Genomic DNA, 23,395 nt, shown 5'->3' on the forward strand with positions numbered 1-23,395 from the left:
CAGCATGTAGAAGAATGCAGATCGATCCATGCTTATCACACTGAACAAAGCTTAAGTCCAAGTGGATCAAGGACTTCCACATCAAACCAGATACACTCAAACTAATAGAAGAAAAAGTGGGGAAGAATCTCGAACACATGGGCACTTGAAAAAATTTCCTGAACAAAACACCAATGACTTATGCTCTAAGATCAAGAATCGACAAATGGGAACTCATAAAACTGCAAAGCTTCTGTAAGGCAAAGGACACTGTGGTTAGGACAAAACGGCAACCAACAGATTGCAAGAAGATCTTTACCAATCCTATAACTCATAGAGGGCTTATATGCAAAATATTCAAAGAACTCAAGAAGTTAGACCGCAGGGAGACAACTAACCCTATTAAAGAATGGGGTTCAGAGCTAAACAAAGAATTCACAGCTGAGGAATGCCGAATGGCTAAGAAACACCTAAAGAAATGTCCAACATCTTTAGTCATAAGGGAAATGCAAATCAAAACAACCCTGAGATTTCACCTCACACCAGTGAGAATGGCTAACATCAAAAAGTCAGATGACAGCAGATGCTGGCGAGGATGTAGAGAAAGAGGAACACTCCTCCATTTTTGTTGGGATTGCAGACTAGTACAACCATTCTGGAAATCAGTCTGGAGGTTCCTCAGAAAATTGGACATTGAACTACCTGAGGACCCAGCTATACCTCTCTTGGGAATATACTAAAAAGATGCCCCAACATATAACAAAGACACGTGCTCCACTATGTTCATAGCAGCCTTATCTATAATAGCCAGAAACTGGAAAGAACCCAGATGCCCTTCAACAGAGGAATGGATACAGAAAGTGTGGTACGTCTACACAATGGAATATTACTCAGCTATCAGGAACAATGACTTTATGAAATTCATAGGCAAATGGAGAGAACTGGAAAATATCATCCTGCATGAGGTAACCCAATCACAGAAACACACGTGGTATGCACTCATTGATAAATGGCTATTAGCCCAAATACTTAAATTACCCTACATGCACAGAACACATGAAACTCAAGACGGATGAACAAAATGCGAATGCTTCACTCCTTCTTTAAAAGGGGAACAAGAATACCCTTGGCAAGTAATAGGGAGGCAAGGATTAAAACACAAGCAGAAGGAAACACATTCAGAGCCTTCCCGACATGTGGCCCATACATATACAGCTACCCAATTAGACAAGGTGGATGTAGCAAAGAAGTGCAGGCTGACAGTAACCGGATGTAGATCTCTCCTGAGAGACACAGCCAGAATACAGCAAATACATACGTGAATGCCAGCAGCAATCCACTGAACTGAAAACGGGACCCCCATTGAAGGAATCAGAGAAAGGACTGGAAGAGTTTGAAGGAGCTGGAGACCCCATATGAGCAACAATGCCAAGCAACCAGAGCTTCCAGGGACTAAGGCACTACCCAAAGACTATACATGGACTGATTTTGGACTCTAACTTTATAGGTAGCAATGAATAGCTTCGTAAGAGCACCAGTGGAAGGGTAAGCCCTTGGTCCTGCTAAGACAGAACCCCCAGGAACGTGATTGTTGGGGGGATGGCGGTTATGGGGGGAGGATGGGGAGGGGAATACCCATAAAGAAGGGGAGGGGGAGGCGTTAGGGGGATGTTGGCCTGGCAAACTGGAAAAGGATTAATATTCGAAATATAAATAAGAAGTACTGAAGTTAATAAAAAAAAGAAACACAAAACAAAAAATAACTTCCTTAACAGTAAAATAGAAGTCAAGATAAACAAATGAAAACAAGTAATATAGAAGGAACAGTGCCAAACTCATTACATGAGGCCAGAATCAAATTGATAAGAAAGACAGTTTCAGATCAAATTTCTTTAGTTAACTCTGATATAAAAATCCCCAATGAAATACAACCAAAATCTAAGTACATATCAAAAACTTCATCGACAACAATCAAGTAGGCTTCATCCATTGCATGCAGATATGGTTCAATATATGAAAGTCCATCAATGTAATTTATCATATAAACAAACTAAAAATAAAGGTCACATAATTATCTTATTGGATGATTAACAAGCCTTTGACAAAATGTAACATAAATTCATGTTAATTCTTAAAGAAATCTGAGACAGAAGGTAATGTATAATCATAACAAAATCAATACACAGCAAACTAACAGCCAACCTCAAATTTAATGAAGAGAAAATTTAGTTAATTCTACTAAAATCATGGACAAAAACATTTGTCCACTCTCTACATGTCTACTCAAAATAGTACTTGAGATACTACATAGAGAAATATGACAACCAAAGGAGATCAATTGGATACAAATTTGAAAGGAAAAGTCAAAGTTTTGCTATATATAAATGATGTGATAGTAAAAATGGTGCCAACTTTTCTCCCACAAAACTCATTCAGCTGATTAATATCTTTAGCAAAGAGTTTGGATACAAAATTGATTCAAAAATTTGTATCTGCCCTTTACTCAAATGATGGATGGTCTGAGCAAGAAATCAGGGAAACAGTATATTTCATAATGGACACAAATGATAAAAAAATATTCTGCCATGACTCTAATAAAACTAGAGAAAGAACTTCAGAATAAAAACTTAAATTTGCTTCTGCTTGCTGCACTCACAGACAGATGAAACCCATACAAGAGGGGCGACTTCAGGCCGGAGACCAGAAAGGAAAATGCCTAGCACCATCTGGACACCCTGTGAACTGGGACATGAGAGAAGTGGGGCCAGGCCCTTCTGGTTGCTGCCCTCACGAAGAGCTGAAACCCAGCACCGAGGAGCAAATTCAGACGGGAGATCAGAGGTAAGACCAACATTTCTGCTCCAAGTGACCTGCCTGGTGGACTCAGGACACATATCCACAGGAGCAGCTGAAGACAAGTAGATGGGAAAGACTACATTCGTAAAAGCAGAACACACTGTTCCCATAACTGGCTCAAAGGAAACAGGAAAACAGGTATACAGCACTCCAGAAACAGAGGCCATTAGGACGGTCTAGTCAGTGACAGAAATAGCAGAACAAGATTACACCAAAGCAAATTGATAGGGAGAGGCAAACGTAGGAAACCAAGCAACAGAAACCAAGACTACATGGCACCATCAGAGCCCAATTCTCCCACCAAAGCAAACACTGAATATCCAAACACACCAGAAGAGCAAGATCTAAATTTAAAATCACAATTGATCATGATGATGGAGGACTTCAAGAAAGACATAAAGAACTCCCTAGAGAAATGCAGGAAAACACAAATAAACAAGCAGAAGCCTATATAGAGGAAACAGAAAAAAATCCCTGAAAGAATTACAGGAAAACACAGTAATGGGGTAAAGGAATTAAAATGGAAATAGAAGCAATAAAGAAAGCACAAAGGGTAACAACCCTGGATATAGAAACCCAAAGAAAGAGACAAGGAGCCGTAGATACAAGCATCACCAACAGAATGCGAGAGATAGAAGAGAGTATCTCAGGACCAGAAGATTACATAGAAATCATTGACACAACTGTCAAAGATAATGTAAAACAGAAAAAGCTACTGGTCCAAAACTTACAGTAAATCCAGGACACAATGAGAAGATCAAACGTAAGGATATTAGGTATAGAAGTTAGTGGAGACTCTCAGCTCAAAGGGCCAGTAAATATCTTCAAAAGAATCATAGAAGAAAACTTGCCTAACGTAAAGAAAGAGATGCCCATAAACATACAAGAAGCCTAAAGAACTCCAAATAGATTGGACCAGAAAAGAAACTCCTCCCATCATATAATCATCAAAACACCAAATACACAAAACAAAGAAAGAATAGTAAGAGCAGTAAGCGAAAAAGATCATGTAACATATAAAGACGGACCTATCAGAATTATACAAGACTACTCACCAGAGACTATGAAAACCAGAAGATCCTATACAGATGTCATACAGATCCTAAGAGAACACAGATGCCAGCCCAGGTTACTGTATCCCACAAACTCTCTATTAACATAGATGGAGAAACCAAGATATTCCATGACAAAACCAAATTTATACACAATCTTTCTACAAATCCAGCACTAAAAAAGATAATAAATGGTAAAGCCCAACACAAGGAGGCAAGCTACACCCTAGAAAAAGCAAGAAACTAATTCTCTTGGCAAAAAATAGAAAAAAAGCACACGGACATAATCTCACATCCAAATATGAATATAACAGGAAGAAAAAGTCACCATTCCTTAAGATCTCTCAATATCAATGGACTCAATTCCCCAATAAAAAGACATAGATTAACAAACTGGATAGGCAATGAAGATCCTGCATTCTGCTGCCTACAGGAAACACACCTCAGCAATAAAGACAGACACTACCAAAGAGTGAATGTCTAGAAAACAACTTTCAAGCAAATGGTCTGAAGAAGCAAGCTGGAGTAGCCATTCTAATAACGAATAATATCGATTTTCAACTAAAAGTCATCAAAAAAGATAAGGACACTTCATATGAAGGCAGACCTATCAGAATTATACCAGACTTCTCACCAGAGACTATGAAAGCCAGAATTTCCTGGACAGATGTCATACAGATCCTAAGAGAACACAAATGCCAGCCCTGGTTACTGTATCCAGCAAAACTCTCAATTAACATAGATGAAGAAACCAAGATATTCCATTACAAAACCAAATTTATACAATATCTTTCTACAAATACAGCCCTACAAAGGACAATAAATGGTAAAACCCAACACAAGGAGGCAAGCTACACCCTAGAAAAAGCAAGAAACTAATCATCTTGACAACAAAACAAAGAGCAGACAAGCAAACAAACATAATATCACATCCAAAAAGAATATAACAGGAAGCAACAATCACTTTTCCTTAATATCTCTCAACATCAATGAACTCAATTGCCCAATAAAAAGACACAGATTAACAAACTGGATATGCAATGAGGACCCAACATTTTGCTCCACAGTGGAAACACACCTCACAGACAAAGACAGACACTACTTCAAAGTAAAAGGTTGGAAAACAACTTTCCAAGAAAATGGTCTGAAGATGCAAGCTGCAGTAGTCATTCTAATATCGAATACTATCAATTTTCATCCAAAAGTAACCAAAAATATAAGGAAGGACACTTCATATTCATCAAAGGAAAAATCCACCAAGATGAACCCTCAAGTCCTAAATATCTATGCTCCAAATACAAGGGCTCCTACACACATAAAAGAAACCTTACTAAAGCACAAAGCACACAATGTCAATCACACAATAAGAGTAGGAGATTTCAACACCCCACTCTCATCAATGGACAGATCATGGAAACAGAAATTCAACAGAGACATACAAAGTCTAAGAGAAGTCATGAACCAAATGTACTTAACAGATATTTATAGAACATTTTATCCTAAAATAATAGGATATACCTTCTCAATATCTCATGTTACTTTCTCCAAAATGGACCATAAAACAGGTCATAAAACAGGCCTCAACAGAAACAGAAAGATAGAAATAATTCCATGCATCCTATCAGACCATCACGGGCTAAACCTTGTCTTCAATAAAAATAAGGAAAGCATTCACACATATATATGTAAGTTGAACAATGCTCTACTCAATGATAACCTGGTCAAGGAAGAAATAAAGAAGAAATTAGAGACTTCTTAGAATTTAAGGAAAATGTAGGTACAACATACCCAAACTTATAGGACACAATGAATGCTGTGCTAAGAAAAAAACTCATAGTTCTGAGTGCGTGCAGAAAGAAATAGGAGAGAGCAAATATGAGCAGCTTGACAGCACACCTAAAATTCTAGAACAAAAAGAAGGACGCACCCAGAAGGAGTAGAAGGCATGAAATAATCAAACTAAGAGCTGAAATCAAACAAGTAGAAACAAAAAGGACTATACAAAGAATCAACAGAACCAAAAGCTGGTTATTTGAGAAAATCAACAAGATAGATAAACCCTTAGCCAGTCTAACCAGAGGACACAGAGAGTGTGTCCAAATTAACAAAATCAGAAATGTAAAGGGAGACATAAATACAGAATCAGAGAAAATTCAAAAAATCATCACATCCTACTACCAAGGACTATATTCAACAAAACTTGAAAATCTGGAGGAAACGGACAATTTCCTAGAGTGATACCAGGTACCAAAGATAAATCAGGAACAGATAAAGCATTTAAACCACCCTATAACCCCTAAAGAAATAGAAGCAGTCATTAAAAGTCTCCCAACCAAAAGAGCCCATGTGCAGACGGGTTCAGTGCAGAATTCTATCAGACCTTCAGAGAAGATCTCATATCGATACTATCCAAACTATACCACAAAATGGAAATGGACGAAGCACTACCGAGTTCCTTCTATGAAGCCACAATTACTCTTATACCTAAACCACGCAAAGACCTAACAAAGAAAGAGAACTCCAGACCAATTTCCGTTATGACTATCAACGCAAAATTACTCAACAAAAATTTTTGCAAACAGAATCCAAAAACACACCAAAACAATCATTCATCATGATCAAGTAGGCTTCATCCCAGGCATGCAGGGATGGTTTAATACACAGAAATCTATTAACGGAATCCACTATACATATAAACTTAAAGACAAAACCACATGATTGTTTCACTTGATGCTGAGAATACCTTTGACAAAATTCAACACCCCTTCATGATAAAAGTCCTGGAAAGAATAGAAATTCATGGCCGATACGCAAACATAGTAAAAGTAATATGCAGCAAAACAGTAGCCAACATTAATCTAACTTGGACAGAAACTTGAAGCAATCCCACTAAAATCAAGGACTAGACAAGGCTGCCCAATTGCTCTCCAATTATTCAATATAGTTCTCGAAGGCCTAGCTACAGATTTCAGACAACCAAAGGAGATCAAATGGATACAGATTGGAAAAGAAGAAGTCAAAGTATCACTATTTGCAGATGATGTGATACTATATTTAAGTGATCCCAAAAGTTTCACCAACAAACTACTAAAACTGATAAACACCTTCTGCAAAGTGGCTGGGTATAAAATTATCTTAAATAAATCTGTAGCCTTCCTCTACACAAAAGAGAAACAAGACGAGAAAGAAATTAGGGAAACTACAACCTTCATAATTATCCCAAATAACATAAAATACCTTGGGGTGACTCTAACCAAGCAAGTGAAAGATCAGTATGATGAAAACTTCAAACCTCTGAAGAAAGTAATTGAAGATCTTAGAAGATGGAAAGATCTCCCATGTGCATGGATTGGCAGGATTAATATAGTAAAAATGACCATTTTTACCAAAAGCAATCTACAGATTCAATGCAATCCCCACCAAAATACCAATCCAATTCTTCAGAGTTAGACAGAACAATTTGCAAATTCATGTGGGATAACAAAAAACCAAGGATAGCTAAAAGTATCCTCAAAAATAAAACGACTTCTGGGGGAATCACTATCCATGAACTCAAGCAGTATTACAGAGCCATAGTGATAAAAACTGCATGATATTCGTACAGAGAGAGACAGATAGACAAATGGAATAGAATTGAAGACTCAGAAATGAACCCACACATCTATGGTCAGTTGATTTTTGACAAAGGAGCCAAAACCATCCAATTGAAATAAAATAGCATTTTTAGCAAATTGTGCAGGTTCAACTGGAGGTCAACATGTAGAAGAATGCAAATCAATTCATGCTTATCACCATGTATAAAGCGTAAGTCCAAGTGGATCATTGATCTTGACATCAAACCAGAAACACTCAGACTAATAGAAGAAAACATGGGGAGGAGTCTATAATACATGGGAACTGGGAACATTTTTCTGAACAGAACACTAATGCCTTATGCTCTAAGATCAAGAATCAACAAATAGAACCTCATATAACTGCAATGCTTCTGTAAGGCAAAGGACACTGTCATTAGGACAAAATGCAAACCAACAGATTGGGAAAAGATCTTTAGCAATCCTACATCCAATAATGGGCTAGTATCCAAAATATACAAAGAATTCAAGAAGTTAGACTCCAGAGAGCCAAATATCCCTATTAAAAATGGGGTACAGAGCTAAACAAAGATTCACAGCTGAGGAATATCTAATGGCTGAGAAGCAAATAAAGAAATGTTCAACATCCATAGTCATCAGGGAAATGCAAATCAAAACAACCCTGAGATTCCGCCTCACACCAGTCAGAATGGCTAAGATCAACAACCTGTTGATAGCAGATGTTGGTGAAGATATGGAGAAAGAACAACAGTCCTCCATTGTTGGTGGTATTGCAACCTGGAACAACCTCTTTGGTAATCAGTGAGAAGGTTCTTCACAAAAGTGGACATTGTATTACCTGAGGACCCAGGTCTGCCTCTGCTGGGCTTATACCCAAAAGATGCACCAAGAAACAACAAAGCCACATTCTCCACTATGTTCATAGCAGCCTTATTTATAATAGTCAGAAGCTAGAAATAACCCAGATGTCCTTCAACTGAGGAATGGATACAGAAAATATGGTGTATCTACACAATGGCATACTACTCAGGTATCAAAAAACAATGACATCATGAAATTCATAGGCAAATGGAATGAACTAGAAATATCATCCTGCGTGAGGTAGCCAAATCACAGAAAAACACAAATGGTATGCTCTCACCGTTAATTGGATAATAGCCCTAAATTTTGATTACCCAAAATATAATCCACAGACCACATGAAACTCAAGAACAAAGATGATCAAAATGGGGATGCCTCACTCCTTACAAATGGAAACAAAAATATCCATATGAGGGGATAGGGAGTCAATGTTAAGAGCACAGACTGAAGGAACAGTCATTCAGCTCCTGTCCCATATGTGGCCCATATATATGCAGCTACCAAAACTCAATAAGATGAATGATGCTAAGAAATGCATGCTGACAGGAATTGTATATAGATCTTTCCTGAGAGACACAGCCAGAACAAGTCAAGTACAGAGGTGAATGATAGCAGCAAACTACTGACTTGAGAATAGGACTCCCATTGGAGAAATTAGAGAAAGGATTGAAAGTGCTAAAGGCCCATTAGAACAAAAATGTCAACCAACCAGAGCTCCCAGGGAGTAAACCACTACACAGGCTGACCCATGGCTACAACTGCATATGTAGCAAAGGATGACCTTGCTAGGCATAAATGGAAGGAGAAGCCCTTGGTCCTGCCAAGGGCATACCCCTGGTGGAGGGTATTTTTGGGGTGGAGAAACAGTAAGGGGTATGGATAGAGAGTGGAACACCCATATAGAAGGGGGGTTGTAGGAGGCTTGTGGTTAGGAAACCGGTAAAGGGAATAACATTTGAAATGTAAATAAGAAATACCCAATTAAACATAAATATCAAGATGCAACAAACTCTAACACAACAATCGGATTTGTATGATAAATTTTCAATCCAAAATACATCCAAACAATAAACTTACAAACAGTTGATAAGGATATAAGCTGCCTGCCTAGAAAATATAAATTTGATTACAGAAATCCACGCCATCTACCTTGACAATTCAAGACCACCCAGATGCAGATCACTCTTCTCTGTCTCCATCTTGATTTTTCTCTCTTCTTTTTCTCTCCCACCTAATTTTTTTTTTACTGTACAATCATGGCATTGACCTAACTGGTACCAGCCCTCTGCTACCTATAGAAATCAACCTACATATCAGACATGCATCTGTCTTGTTGCAATGTAAACCAAGACAATACCATTTCAAAACATATACCAACTAGGCATACAAATATAGGTTATATAATAATATTAGCAATAAAATTCTCTCTCATAAATGACAGGTATATTCTTTCATTCCTTTAAAGAAAACACATAAAATTATTCTCAACCATCTTATTGAGGTGTGAACAAACATCAAAGAGAAAAATATTTACCAAATGTCATTGAGTTTCAAGAACTGATTATCAGGCAAGAGATCAACATTACAACCCATTAAATGTCTTCATAGGAATTGATATTGAACAGGATGCACGTTGAATCTGTATGATTCCAGGAATTATTGGATTTAGCATAATGACATATTCTCCAGATCACAAGAATCATGGGGAGCTTAAGAAGATTTTGTGAACATGCTCAACTCCTGGCTCAGTGTTGCATGTGAAACTTTCCTTCCCTACACCAGGGAATGAAAGTCATAATGTGCCACGATTCAACTCAAAGTCCAAATGATATCGAACATTGATAACTTCTCAACTCTTGTCTTACTATAAAAGTTCTGAGAAAATCTATTGGGTTCATAAATATTGCTGTTGACACATGGTCTGTTGAAGGCTGTTCAAGAGAAGATTGGCCTTTGGAATATTTGTGGCATGGATGTTAATGAAATCATGGCCGCTGTGGATGGAGAACATTATCTTCAAAACATGTTTTTGGAAATGTTTTGATCAAAAGTTTTCAGACCTCAGATGTAGAGCTTGAGGCCAGAATTTTCCCATTGTATCCAGGGAGCAGAACATATGATGAACGGAAAGAAACTGTTGAATATAATTAAGTGGATCGCCCGTCAGCAGAAGCCTTAAAATATACAAACTGGTGTAAATGTGTGTCTTATGTTTGCCTACGTAAGAATCAGGTTTCACAATTGCTCCATGCTAGATCCTAGCAGACATGAAGAAGCTGTGTGCTTTCACTATTGCCTTTTTTCCCCTGAAGTTTTGTCTCATTTTGTGCAGTTTGACTGAACCCAATTGCTTTTGGAGGATAAAGAAGATCGAAGTTTATGATGGAGATTTGCAAAATGACTGTGGTTTTGTCCTTTTTACACTTGAGAGCCCTATTGAAGAAAATTTTTATAATCACATTATTAATTTTAGGTAAGTTACTAACTTAATTTCTTGTTTCAATATTATGAATTAGAAGTATATAACTGCACACACCCTGTAAGATACTGTCTTTTTTTCCCCTTGTAACTTTAGGAACCACAGAATATTAATTATAACTTCAATCAGTGTTTTGATACTTTCAAATGTGTCAAAGTTTACGTTAGCTTTAGTACATTGGCTTTAGTTCACAAAGCTGGAAAACAAGAGAGACTGGATTCTATCTCTTGAATCTTTGTTGATATACATTGAAATATGTTTTTACCTTTACCTTGAGTTCATAATTCCCACTTTTGGCAAAATCTCAATATGAAGAGACTGCATCACTGCCTCTTTTCAATTTTCTGCCAACCTTTCCTTTATAAGCATGCATCTAAAGGCCTCAATAAAATGGTTATCTAATTTTGGCCTCTAAAAGTTGGGCATACACTGAGACATTGAAACGTGTGGTGGTGGTGGTGGAATGATGTCTACTATATATGATTAAATGTATATTATTACTTATATACTTATGAGTGTATATATATGTACATATTTGTACGTATATATTTATATATACACATATATATATATGTCTTGCATTATAAAATACTCTTTAAATGAGCCTCTCCTGTCATTCTGGAGCTGTCACTGAATATGGAAAATGCCTGCCAGATTTCTTATTCTGTTACCAGAATATCTTTTCATCCAGTGATGCAAACACTCAGTCACATAGTAGAATTATTATCTGCATCATATAGATATTCAATATTTTTCTTACTTTTAAAAAATGTAACATTATGGAAAATCTAGGAGAATAAATGTATTTCTTGTTGATAAGAAGCTGTTCTCAATGTGGCTACATAGTTCTTAGATTCCAAGTGTGAGATGTTATCATTTGTGCCTGCAAATCATGAGAGAAGGGATGTTGAAATCACTCAAATTTTAACTAATCCATGAGCTTGTGACTTCATTCTTTCATAAACTGAAGTTTTCTGCACTTTTCTATCCCTGACTCTCATCCCATTTCTTATTCAAATTTGGGTCTTTCCGATTTAAACAAAATATTTTCTAATTGTTAGCAACAGTATACTTTGTACACATTGATATTGGTGGTGGCTTCACATTATTGTAATTCTGTGTTAGGTCAGTAGAAATTCAATTTCTGATGCATTCTGTATCATTCCAGATCTCATTGGAAAAAATAGTGGACATTCTCATAAGTGACACTTCTACAAGTCATAATAAGATTTAAATTTACAAATATATGAATTGTATCAATACACTTTTAAGGTTTAGAAAGAAAAACTTAGATTCAAACAGTCAATTAAAAGTGAAAATTTCAGCAAAAAGAGCCTGTTTGGTGTTTTAGTCCTGATGAGAGGTATTTGCTAGTAGTAACAGATGAACAGATGAACTGCCAACTATGCTTGGGCAGAGGAACACATTTGAAATGAAAGATCTTAGGGTTAAGACATCTATTAAAGGACCTTAAAGAATTAGGAGACCTGAAGTGTTAAGAGAAATTTCAATCCACTTTTACAAAATTAAAATAGTAGCAACACACTAAAAGGTGACTTCATGTTGACGTGATAGGAGCCAAAAGGATAATATTCAGGTTGCACAATATATTGCATCATTTTATGTACTTGAAATGAATAAATAAATTTAAGTGGAAGATATCTTTAAATATGTATTGTTTAATGTATATTAACAGTTGAAACTATTAAATGCATGTTCTATGGACATGGAAACATTATTGATAATGTTTCCTACTATGCTATGCATAGAATTAGCATTTTCATATTGTATAACTTCAACGAGTTATTCCTAATTTGAAATTTGAAAAATGTTCTTACTGATATAATAATTTCTCTCCTCAAAACACTGATACTCCTTTTGAAGTAAACTGATTGCTAGATAATTTACACAGATACATAATTCATTTTGCATAAACTTACTCTGTGTTAGGTATTATTATATAAGGGCTTTTGAATATATTCCCTTTTTAATAAATGGGATTCCCTTTTTAATCTTTTATGTTCTTTTGCTCTGCTTGATACTCAAAAATTATTTTGAATTTTTATACAATTTATTATGCAACATTTGGTATAGGATCATAAGCAATAGAAATTCTTAAATATGCATTAATGATATTTTTAGGGTTAAAAAGTACATGAACACAGAAGTTGAACAAAATTTTTTGATGTAATATATGATTCAAAAAATATTAAAATTATTAACATGTTTAATATAAATTACATTTAATTACTAAAATTATAATTCAAATGTGTTATGTATTTCATGTGTTGTTTATGTCATGCTTTTTATTTTGTATTTGTGGAATTATATCTCCAAGATTATATTATAACAGTCTTAATCAATTGGACGCTAATGAAGTCTGAAGATGGTATTCAGAGGTAAAATAGTCCCCTTATTGATTGTCAAAGTTACAAAATTTATCATAGGTTAGTATCATGGGTCTATGAACTTTTAAATTGTATTCAAATCTTAAGATCTCTAATTAATGAGACTTATTTCATGACATTTAGACAGAAATATAGAATGCCTTGTGATACAAACTTAATTGCAATTGAAAGTTTCTTTTTCAAGCATCTCCCTTAATCATCATTATGCTTGGTTTTAGGATACCAGCAAGAAAATATGAATTTTTTCTGGTAATGTTTTTTGCTACTGATGAGATCAACAAGAATCCTTATCTTTTATCCAACATGTCTTTGATATTTTCCTTCATTTTTGGTATGTGTGAAGATACAATGGGAGTTCTGGATAAAGCATATTTACATCAGAACAACTATTTCGATCTACTTAATTATAACTGTGGAAGAAAGAAACGTTGTGATGTAAAACTTACAGGACCATCATGGAAAACTTCCTTAAAACTTTCAGTTAATTCAAGGGCACCAAAGGTAATAATGTGTGACACTGGACGAATTACCAACTTTTAAATTCCATTTACATGTGCCTACAAGAAAACTTGGACCCCATGCATTTATAGGTATGCTGCTAAACACACACACACACACACACACACACAGAGAGAGAGAGAGAGAGAGAGAGAGAGAGAGAGAGAGAGAGAGAGAGAGAGAGAGAAAATAAAATAATCAGAGTGTATAACAATACTGGGCAAACAAAAAAAGCTGTTTTCTAGAACATACAGTTTTGTCAGGAATATTCTAGAATATATCAGTAAAAATCTATGATATGTATTGTGCAATCTTACTACCCTCAATCTGAGTTCTGAATGGTGAGTTGCATTACTTGTATTTATGTCCAAACCTCCTAACAATCATCTTCTTCATGTGGATGTTTCATCCTCTCTTCTATACCCTTTAGATTTTCTTTGGACCATTTAATCCTAACCTGAGTGACCATGACCAGTTTCCCTATATCTATCAGATAGCAACCAAGGACACATATTTGCTCCATGGCATGGTCTCCTTGATGTTTCATTTTGAATGGACTTGGATAGGACTGGTCATCACAGATGATGACCAAGGTATTCAGTTTCACTCAGACTTGAGAGAAGAAATGCAAAGGCATGCGATCTGTTTAGCTTTTGTGATTATGATCCCAGAAAGCATTAAGTTATACAACACAAAGTTTAAGATATATGACCAACAACTTATGACATCTTCAGCAAAGGTTACAATCATTTATGGCAAAATGATCTCCACTCTAGGACTCAGCTTTAGAAGATGGGCATATTTAGTTGCACGGAGAATCTGGATCACAACCTCAAAATTGGATGTCATCACATATGATAAAGATTTCAGCCTTGATTTCTTCCACGGGACTGTCATTTTTGTCCACCACCACAATGACATCGCTACATTTAGAAATTTTATGCAAACAATAAACACATCCAAGTATCCAGTAGATATTTCTCAGTCTATGGGGCAGTGGAATCATTTTAACTGTTCAATCTCAAAGAATAAGAAGAAAATGGATTTTTTTATGTTGAAAAACCCATTGGAATGGTTAACACAGCACACATTTGACATGGTCCTGAGTGAAGAAGGTTACAATTTGTATAATGCTGTGTATGCTGTGGCCCACACCTATCACGAACTCATTTTTCAACAAGTAGAGTCTCAGGAAATGGCCAAACCCAAAGGACTATTCACTGACTGTCAGAAGGTAACGTTTCTTACATTTCATTATGCTTAGATATAGCAATGTGACCTTTCAGGCTGCTGAGAAGTTCACATACATTTGTTACAGGTTATCTCTTGGTATAAAGTTTTCTATACTGCAAAACTCCAAAATGAATTTTTTACATGGATATATATCATGCACAGTGATAAGATTTAATAGGAGACAATACATTTTCATAAATATAAGTGAATTATGTGAAAATTTGTTTTAACATTTAACCAAATAAGTTCAAAATTTAAAAGGAGGCAAGAGTTTCATCATAAAATCCTTAAGTGATAACTAGACTAGAATATTTTTCTCAAGAAGAATTTCTCAAAAATGAGTACATGTGCTCTGATAATAGCTATTCATTTAAATTAATAATATTTATAACAACACGTATGATTAAGAGTACACATTTCATTAAGTTAATGGGTATTTCATACATCTATGCAGTATGTCCATGATTGACCCACTACCATTCTTTACTTCCAAAACTTCCATATTTTATAACTCCCCCTTTTTTCTTACATATTTGGCTTTAGCTTTTAAATATTATTTTAGACAGACATGTACACATACACACACATACCATGTGATTTGTTCTCTGGTAATCATTTATTCTAGCTTTCTTAACCAGCAACAATTAATGTGAAGTATATTAAATTGTAATTATACAATATAACATGTAATTATAACTTGTAATAATACAGTATAGTGTATTTTACTACATGGGGTTACTATAATATACCTGTATTTTCTGAAAGACATTAAAAAATTATGGGACATTCTCAATTTGGTATTTTCTGTATTGATATGCATTTGTAATCATATAATGATTCATCTCTTTCAGGTGGCTTCTTTGCTGAAAACTAGGGTATTTACTAACCCTGTTGGAGAGCTGGTGAACATGAATCATAAGGAAAATCAGTGTGCCAAGTATGACATTTTCATCATTTGGAATTTTCCAAAAGGCCTTGGATTAAAAGTGAAAATAGGAAGCTATTTTCCTTGTTTGCAACAGAGTCAACATCTTCATATATCTGAAGACTGGGAATGGGTTACAGGAGAAACATTGGTAGGTACACTACAATTTTTATTTTTTTAAAGATATCTAAATTTTAAAATGGGAAGCACTCAACAATATCCCTGTGGTCAAGACCAATTAATATTCTTGCAAATGACCATTCTCAGTTACAAGCACCAAAATTAAATGACACTGAAATTCATTTGATCTGGTTATAGGGATCAAAGGACTCTGAATCCTATGGTCAATTGCATCCATATGACCATTTACCCTACCCTACAGAAACATATTTTTTTAATTTATAGCAATATATACAGTTAAACACACACACACACACACACACACACATATATATGTACACATATATACATATATATATATTGTTACTACATATAAACTATATATAACCTGATTATGTATGAACATAGTTGTAGTCTAATTAAGTATAGCATAGATTCATTATAAGAAGTATTTTCCTAGATTAAAACTTTTTTTAATTTATAGATTTTTATTATTAATTTTACTTATTTACATTTTAATATTATCCTCCTTCCCAGTTTCCCCTCCTCTGCAGAATATTGCCTCATCTGGCATCAGAGTGAAGAGAGACCCTTGGTCCTGTGAAGGGTGCATGCCAAAGAATGTGAAAATGTTAGATCATTGAGGCCAGAGTGGCCAGATTGTTGGGGAGCTCTTTAATAGATGCAGGGGCAGGGGTGGGATGGAATGGGGATTAAATGTTTTCTTTTACACTTAGGAAAAGTTCATTAATTGTATGAGAGTCTTATATGACATACTTTTTTCTTATTTATTGAACAAGTCTACTTGAGATATCCAACCTTCTCTTTCCATACAACTCTGTGTTCTTATTATTTTATTTATCAGTTTTTAAGAGAAAAACTGATGACACATAAAAGTTACATTTGAATTAATCACTTTAGCAAGGAGAAAATTTAAATTATTACACCTAAAATGTTGCATATATAATATTCATGACACAAATTATTGTATTATATTCAATGCATTTCAGGGTAATATAAAATAATAAATTTTCAGAGGAATACATCTGTTAAATTCCAAAATATTAATCTATAGTTCATTTTATATATGATGTATTCATGATCTTCACACAGACATACATATTAAATACATATTTATATAACATATATAATGTGCATATTTCATGTATATATATATATTATTTATATATAATTTATATTTATATGTGTGTGTGCCTGTGTGTCTGTGTGTCTGTGTGTCTGTACGTGTATTGACTCAGGTTCCCTCCTCAGTGTGTAGTGAGACATGTACTGCAGGGTTCAGAAAAAGTCATCAGAAACAAACAGCCGACTGCTGCTTTGATTGTGTCCAGTGCCAAGAAAATGAGATTGCCAATGATACAGGTACATGCTTGCATGCAGAGAAAAATTTGCTGAATTTGAATATCTTCTCTTTACAAACTAGAAATATGATATGTCCTAGATGGAAACTACAGCCCAAAAATCTCCATGTTTCAAAATTTAATTGGTTAAATAATATCAGTTTCCCTTGGACCCAGTTAATTACCTGCAATTTCTTTCAAAAACAACCCATGTCTCAGAATATAATGGTTAATGCTTTTATACTATGCAGAAAATGCTTAGGGGGACATACATGTCTAACATTTTTTAAAAGATAATTTTAGACATAACCAAAGCTGATGTATATTCTTCTTTGATCCTTTGTACGAAGAATCTTGACTACATGTACAGTCCACAAACTTTTTGTCGCCAAGCTTAGACCCTGACAAAGACAAGATGGTCAGAACAACAAGTGTTCTCTAGTGAAACATATTTTAAGAGCTTACATGGCATAAAGGATTAGGCATTTCCTAACAAAGAATTAGAAAAAGAGTGAAGATATCAAGAATGCAACAAGAAATAGGAGTAGTGCTTATCATTAATCACAGCGTAAATAAGGAAAGCGGGATGAATGTGAATATCAATAATCTTCATGCCATAACCTTCTATAGCCATAACCATGGAAAGTATAGTTGGGGGAATAGAAATTGTACGACAACAAGAAGGACATGCATAACTTTATGAGACATACGGCTTCAAGAATGAAAATATTCCTATACACAAAAGGTTTTCGAATGAGGAATTGTATGTTCACAAGCCTAGATGTAGACACAAAGTGCACAATACCAAAAGCAAACAAAATACATAATGTTTTTCATCAACCAGCATCAATAAATATGTCAGCATACTACCCTTGTATCTGAATAGTAAATTTATGGATTGAGAAATAAAATAAACTGAGATTATGCATATTAGTAATCATCATATTTTTATTTCATTTTTGTTTAAGTGATAACTTTTCCAATTTCTGTGATGATGATTTGTTCTATCACAAAGCATAGGTTAATAGACAGGTAACATAAGTTAGTAGTCCCTGAAGCAATAATGAGTGTAATATATTCTCAACCCCAAATTATTTATTGATATATCCTCTGAAAAAAAACAAATATATAATTATTAACTACATGATTATGATATCTTATAAGGGATTATTGTTCTTTGCTAACAGATATGGAGCAGTGTGTGAGATGTCCAGATGATTCATATGCCAACTTAGAACAAACCGAGTGCCTCCAAAGAGTTGTGACATTTCTCGCTTATGAAGATCCATTGGGGATGGCTCTAGGCTGCATGGCCCTGTCCTTTTCAGCCATCACAATTCTAGTACTAGTCACTTTTGTGAAGTACAGGGATACTCCCATTGTGAAAGCCAATAACCGTATTCTCAGCTACATCCTGCTCATATCTCTAGTCTTCTGTTTTCTCTGCTCATTGCTCTTCATTGGACATCCCAACCAGGCCACCTGCATCCTGCAGCAGGCCACGTTTGCAATATTTTTCACTGTTGCTATTTCTACTGTGTTGGCCAAAACAATAACTGTGGTCACAGCTTTCAAGCTCACTACTCCAGGGAGAAGGATAAGAAAGATGATGATAAAAGGGGCAACTAACTTGCTCATTCCCATTTGTACCCTAATCCAACTTGTTCTCTGTGCAATCTGGTTGGTGACATCTCCTCCATTTATTGACAGAGATATACAATCTGAACATGGGAAGGTAATCATCATTTGCAACAAAGGCTCAGTCACTGCCTTCCACTTTGTCTTGGGATATTTGAGCTCCTTGGCTCTGGGGAGCTTCACTGTGGCTTTCTTGGCTAGGAACCTTCCTGACAGATTCAATGAGGCCAAGTTCCTAACATTCAGCATGTTGGTGTTCTACAGTGTTTGGATCACCTTCCTCCCTGTCTACCACAGCACCAGGGGGAAGGTTATGGTTATTGTGGAGGTTTTCTCCATCTTGGCTTCTAGTGCAGGGTTGCTAGGGTGTATATTTTTCCAAAAGTGTTATGTTCTTTTAGTTCGACCAGATTTAAATGTTCTTCAGAAATAAAAAGATAAATTGCTTTATTGAACCTTTGAGAGTTTTAAAATTTTAGATGTTGCTCAACATATCTATTTTGCTTTGTCTTAAGAAAAGTGTTCATAAATCATCAAAGAAAATTAAGTAATATCTAGGGATAGTATTTGTAACACAGAACAGCACTGCCTAAAGCAATATCAATTAGTAAGTTTTGGTGGCAAATGAGCTCTCAGAAGCCTAAACATATTGAGAACAGGAAATATCCATTACTGAGAGGCTACAATCACTTTGATTTGTAGATATGTGTTTAAGAAATGTTCTTAATTACAGATTAATATAAGTTGATTCCGCTCCATGTATGCAAGACAACTTCCAAGCAAGATGTTCTGGGAGTTATAAGGAAGAAAACTGTCATAGGATGGACAGGAAGCCAGTAATCAGCATTATTCCATGGTCTATCATTGAATCCCTTCATCCATGTTATTTTTCTTGGCTTCATTCAATTAAGGGTGACCAAGGTACATAGGGAAATAACACTTTTCTCATATATGTTTTGACCATGGTGTTTTTTACAGCAACAGAAACTAAAACATCAGCTAATTGGTAAATTGCCTTATGTGGGAATTGGATTGCCATATATTATGGATGAGATATTGGAATAGATTTATAATATACTATTAAGATATTCAGAATATCAATAACATACTAAGAATAGTACAGTATATGAAAAGGACTATGGGGGTCAGATTTTGCCTGCTCTTGATCTTTATATGAAAACACACCATATCATTACAAAATGTAAGAGTGTCTCATATACTGAGAAAAATTGATAAGAAAAATAATGTAGTACAAATTACCATTTTCAAAATTTGGTGAGTGAATTCTGCAAACATATAAAATACTTCAGATGAAGAATCTCATGCACTTTCTCCAAATAGGAATAATTGAAGATTATTTATTTCATTTTAGATACACAAACACACAGATTAAAAAGAACATAACACACTACTATTTCTGAACAATAGTTTGTGAAATAGTGTCATTTTTCAAAATAATGGTTTTTGATTTCTTATTTTTTACTGTTATTTGGTACTTTACTGTTCAGAGTGTAATTTAATTGCTTTTTTACTTTACAAATCCTGATTCTAACACACCTTTTTTTAACCTCTCTCTGCACTCCCAAAAAGCACAAGTGCTCTTATATCATTAAATATTGCTGAATACATATATGTATTTTATATACATGTACATTTTGAAATATAAACTGTAGGAACCATGCAAAAATTACATACATTTATGTTCTCATGGCTCACCATTTGATACTACATAACCAACAATTCTTTGTTTCTTTCCCTTGCAATGACAATGTGTCCTATTCTCTTACTTAGAGATTCCTTTAAATTGTTGTGTAGCCTAAAAGCTTTGCAAGCTTTCTTCCTTCCATGCTGACATGCACAGTGTGATGATTCTTCCTCAGATTTTATTGTTGGAGTCATATTCCTAAAACTTTTTTTTCTACCTATGTTCTTCTTAGAATATTCTTCTTCACAGCTAACTTCCTCATCCTTTGACACTGAAGATCTTTCCCACCAACTTCTTCACTAATCCCTGGAGTTTTTGTTGTTGTTACTATTGATTTTGTATTTGTTGTTGTTGTTATTGCTGTTCATTTGGTTGGTTGGTTGGTTGGTTGGTTTTGTTTGGTTTAACTTTTTGGTTTGTTTGTTTGTTGTGTTTTGTTTCGTATCTTTGGGTGAGGGAAAATTTTGTAAGAGGATACATTCATTTTTATACTCTTTACCTTTACTCTGGAAACATGTAGTGTAATTTCTACCAATTTGAATTCTAGTATTTAGAACTAAAGCTTCTGGTTTCTGACTACCACACCTTCTATATTTTATATATGGAGATATATAAAATGTGAAATCTCCATTTTCTGCATACTGTCACATTTCCCTGACTGTGAAGGAAGTTTGTTAGTCTGATAAAACAGTGTCAAGTAACTTTTTCGGAAATTCTACTTGATCATTGAACACATCATCAGCAATGGTCAACGTTTGATATGTACTCATATGATGTGCAATAGTTTGAAATCCTTTGACAGATTTTTAAGATCAGGTTCCTTCCACAGATGACTTTTTCACCAAGTTCTTTTTTTCATTTAATTTAATTTAAATATTTATCTTTTTATTTCTTCTTTGTGACTTTCACATTATGCATCTCCACAGATTCATTTGATAAAGCATATGCAAAATATTGTACTGTTTAATTTTTATAACCTTGATAAAATTAGAACCATTTGAGAGGAGGAAATGAGAACATGAGTTTAAGGTGCTTCTTTCATTAGTCATCAGTGTAGCTGGACTCAATGCAATGTGAGAAATGCTATACTTGGCTTGTCAGCCCAGTGCAGTGTCGAAAAGCATACTTAGGAAGTCAGTAATTTTTATTCCTCTATGGCTTCCTTTAATTCATGCTTAAGTTTTTACCATGCAATTCATTTTTTTTTTTTGGTTCTTTTTTTTCGGAGCTGTAGATTACCATGCAATTCTATAAGCAGGAATACAATTCCATAAACAGGAATTTTAGGAATCCTAAAATTCCCCAATTTTCTGTTAGCACAGTAACAGAAATCAAATGCGAATTTGTTGCATAATTTGATATAAATCAAGGACTGGGTCTTAATCACAAAACAATATGATTGAAGTGTTTTTTAAGCAATTGCTTTTTAATGAAAACATAATGCCAGGCATGGTGGCAAATGATAGTAATATTCTCAATATTTAGGATGAGGTAAGAATGGATTTAGAGAAACAAAGTTAAAACCAGGCTGAGTGATGCTAGATCACATCTAGCATTTGTAAGTATCTGTACTTTTAATTTAAATAGATATATTAAATGTTCTGTATTTGGGACTGTGGAGAATGTTTGTTATTTAAGGGAATGTTGTTCCCAGGCTCACAAGCACCTATAAATACATCTTTTGATTTTCATAATCCTCTTTTGTCATCATGCACTCATGAACATATGAGTCTCTCCAATCACACAGATAGGATTTAAAATAAATGGGAAAACAAAACAAATGAAAAGACAGCAAATATACTTTGAAATTTTTCCCAGATTTATTTTTTCCGAATTGAAGATATTTGGACATAACCTTATTTTAGGCTCAAATTCAAGAACTCATACTAGTTCTGCAAATTCAATTTTCAAGCCAATCATCCCTAAGGGATTATGGCATGCATCTATACACTTCGCAGATGTACTTCCTAATGTGAAAAAGCAATCCCTCATATAAACCACATAACAAGTAAAACAGCAGCAGTCACACACACATAAATGTTCTCTGGGAAGGTGTGTAGAATTGCTGCCAAATGCCTGTAATCTTGTGAAGAAGGCGTATGGGAGGACTATAAGTTAATCAAAAACATCTTTTCTACACAGTGTCCTTATGACTAACATAAATGATGAGACAATATCTTACAAGAAATAGCAAAGATTCTCTCAGCTTTAAAAGTTTCATTTCCCTATGTTGAATATTGGCTAGAAAGCTTGGTGGATTGTAGAATCTTCTGGAATCAACAGCATCACTCATTCTCTCAGTTGAGGGCACTGGCACAAGAAAAATAAAACATGAACCTTTCTAAGAAACTCCATCTTCTAGTCCTTATGTTTCTCACTTTCTTCTTGGTGTCACAGTTCAGAATTATTAATTCTCTTGTATAATGTCAAATGGAATGCAAGATTTTGGCAAGAGGATTTAGAACACCCATTGTCAACCAGAGAACCAAATAATACTATTAAAAATGGAATACAGGACCAAACAAAGAATTCTCAACTGAGGAATTTCGAATGGACACAAAGAACTTAATGCAATGCTCAACATCCTTAGTTGTCATGGAAATGCCAAACCAAACAACCTTGAGATTCCACATCACACCAGACAGAATGGATAAGATTAAATCTCAGGTGACTTCACATGTTGGCAA

The 23,395-nt window shown here is 34.9% G+C and overlaps 1 protein-coding gene across 2 annotated transcripts; it reads left to right on the forward strand.

Moving 5' to 3' along the window:
- Window positions 1–10,608: 10,608 nt before the first annotated feature.
- On the forward strand, window positions 10,609–19,436 carry LOC134484849 (vomeronasal type-2 receptor 116-like). Of its 2 annotated transcripts, none has more exons than XM_063280747.1 (6): window positions 10,609–10,814; window positions 13,447–13,729; window positions 14,157–14,960; window positions 15,811–16,035; window positions 17,264–17,387; window positions 18,553–19,436. In XM_063280747.1, exons 1-6 carry the CDS (start codon window positions 10,609–10,611, stop codon window positions 19,434–19,436), a joined length of 2,526 nt encoding a protein of 841 aa, XP_063136817.1. The 2 variants fall into 2 exon arrangements, with proteins under 2 accessions (XP_063136817.1, XP_063136816.1); XM_063280746.1 differs by having other exon boundaries at window positions 10,609–10,813; window positions 13,437–13,729.
- The last annotated feature ends 3,959 nt before the right edge of the window (window positions 19,437–23,395 follow it).

This window comes from Rattus norvegicus, chromosome 1, assembly GCF_036323735.1.
Source record: "Rattus norvegicus strain BN/NHsdMcwi chromosome 1, GRCr8, whole genome shotgun sequence".
NCBI lineage: Eukaryota > Metazoa > Chordata > Mammalia > Rodentia > Muridae > Rattus > Rattus norvegicus.

Bases quoted from the DNA above. Each gene is read 5' to 3' on its own strand.
- LOC134484849 (XM_063280746.1), top strand. From the start codon at position 10,609: ATGAAGAAGCTGTGTGCTTTCACTATTGCCTTTTTTCCCCTGAAGTTT. The intron at 10,814-13,436 runs GGTAAGTTACTA...TCATCATTATGC, and splicing joins TAATCACATTATTAATTTTA to TTGGTTTTAGGATACCAGCA. The intron at 17,388-18,552 runs GTACATGCTTGC...CTTTGCTAACAG, and splicing joins TGAGATTGCCAATGATACAG to ATATGGAGCAGTGTGTGAGA.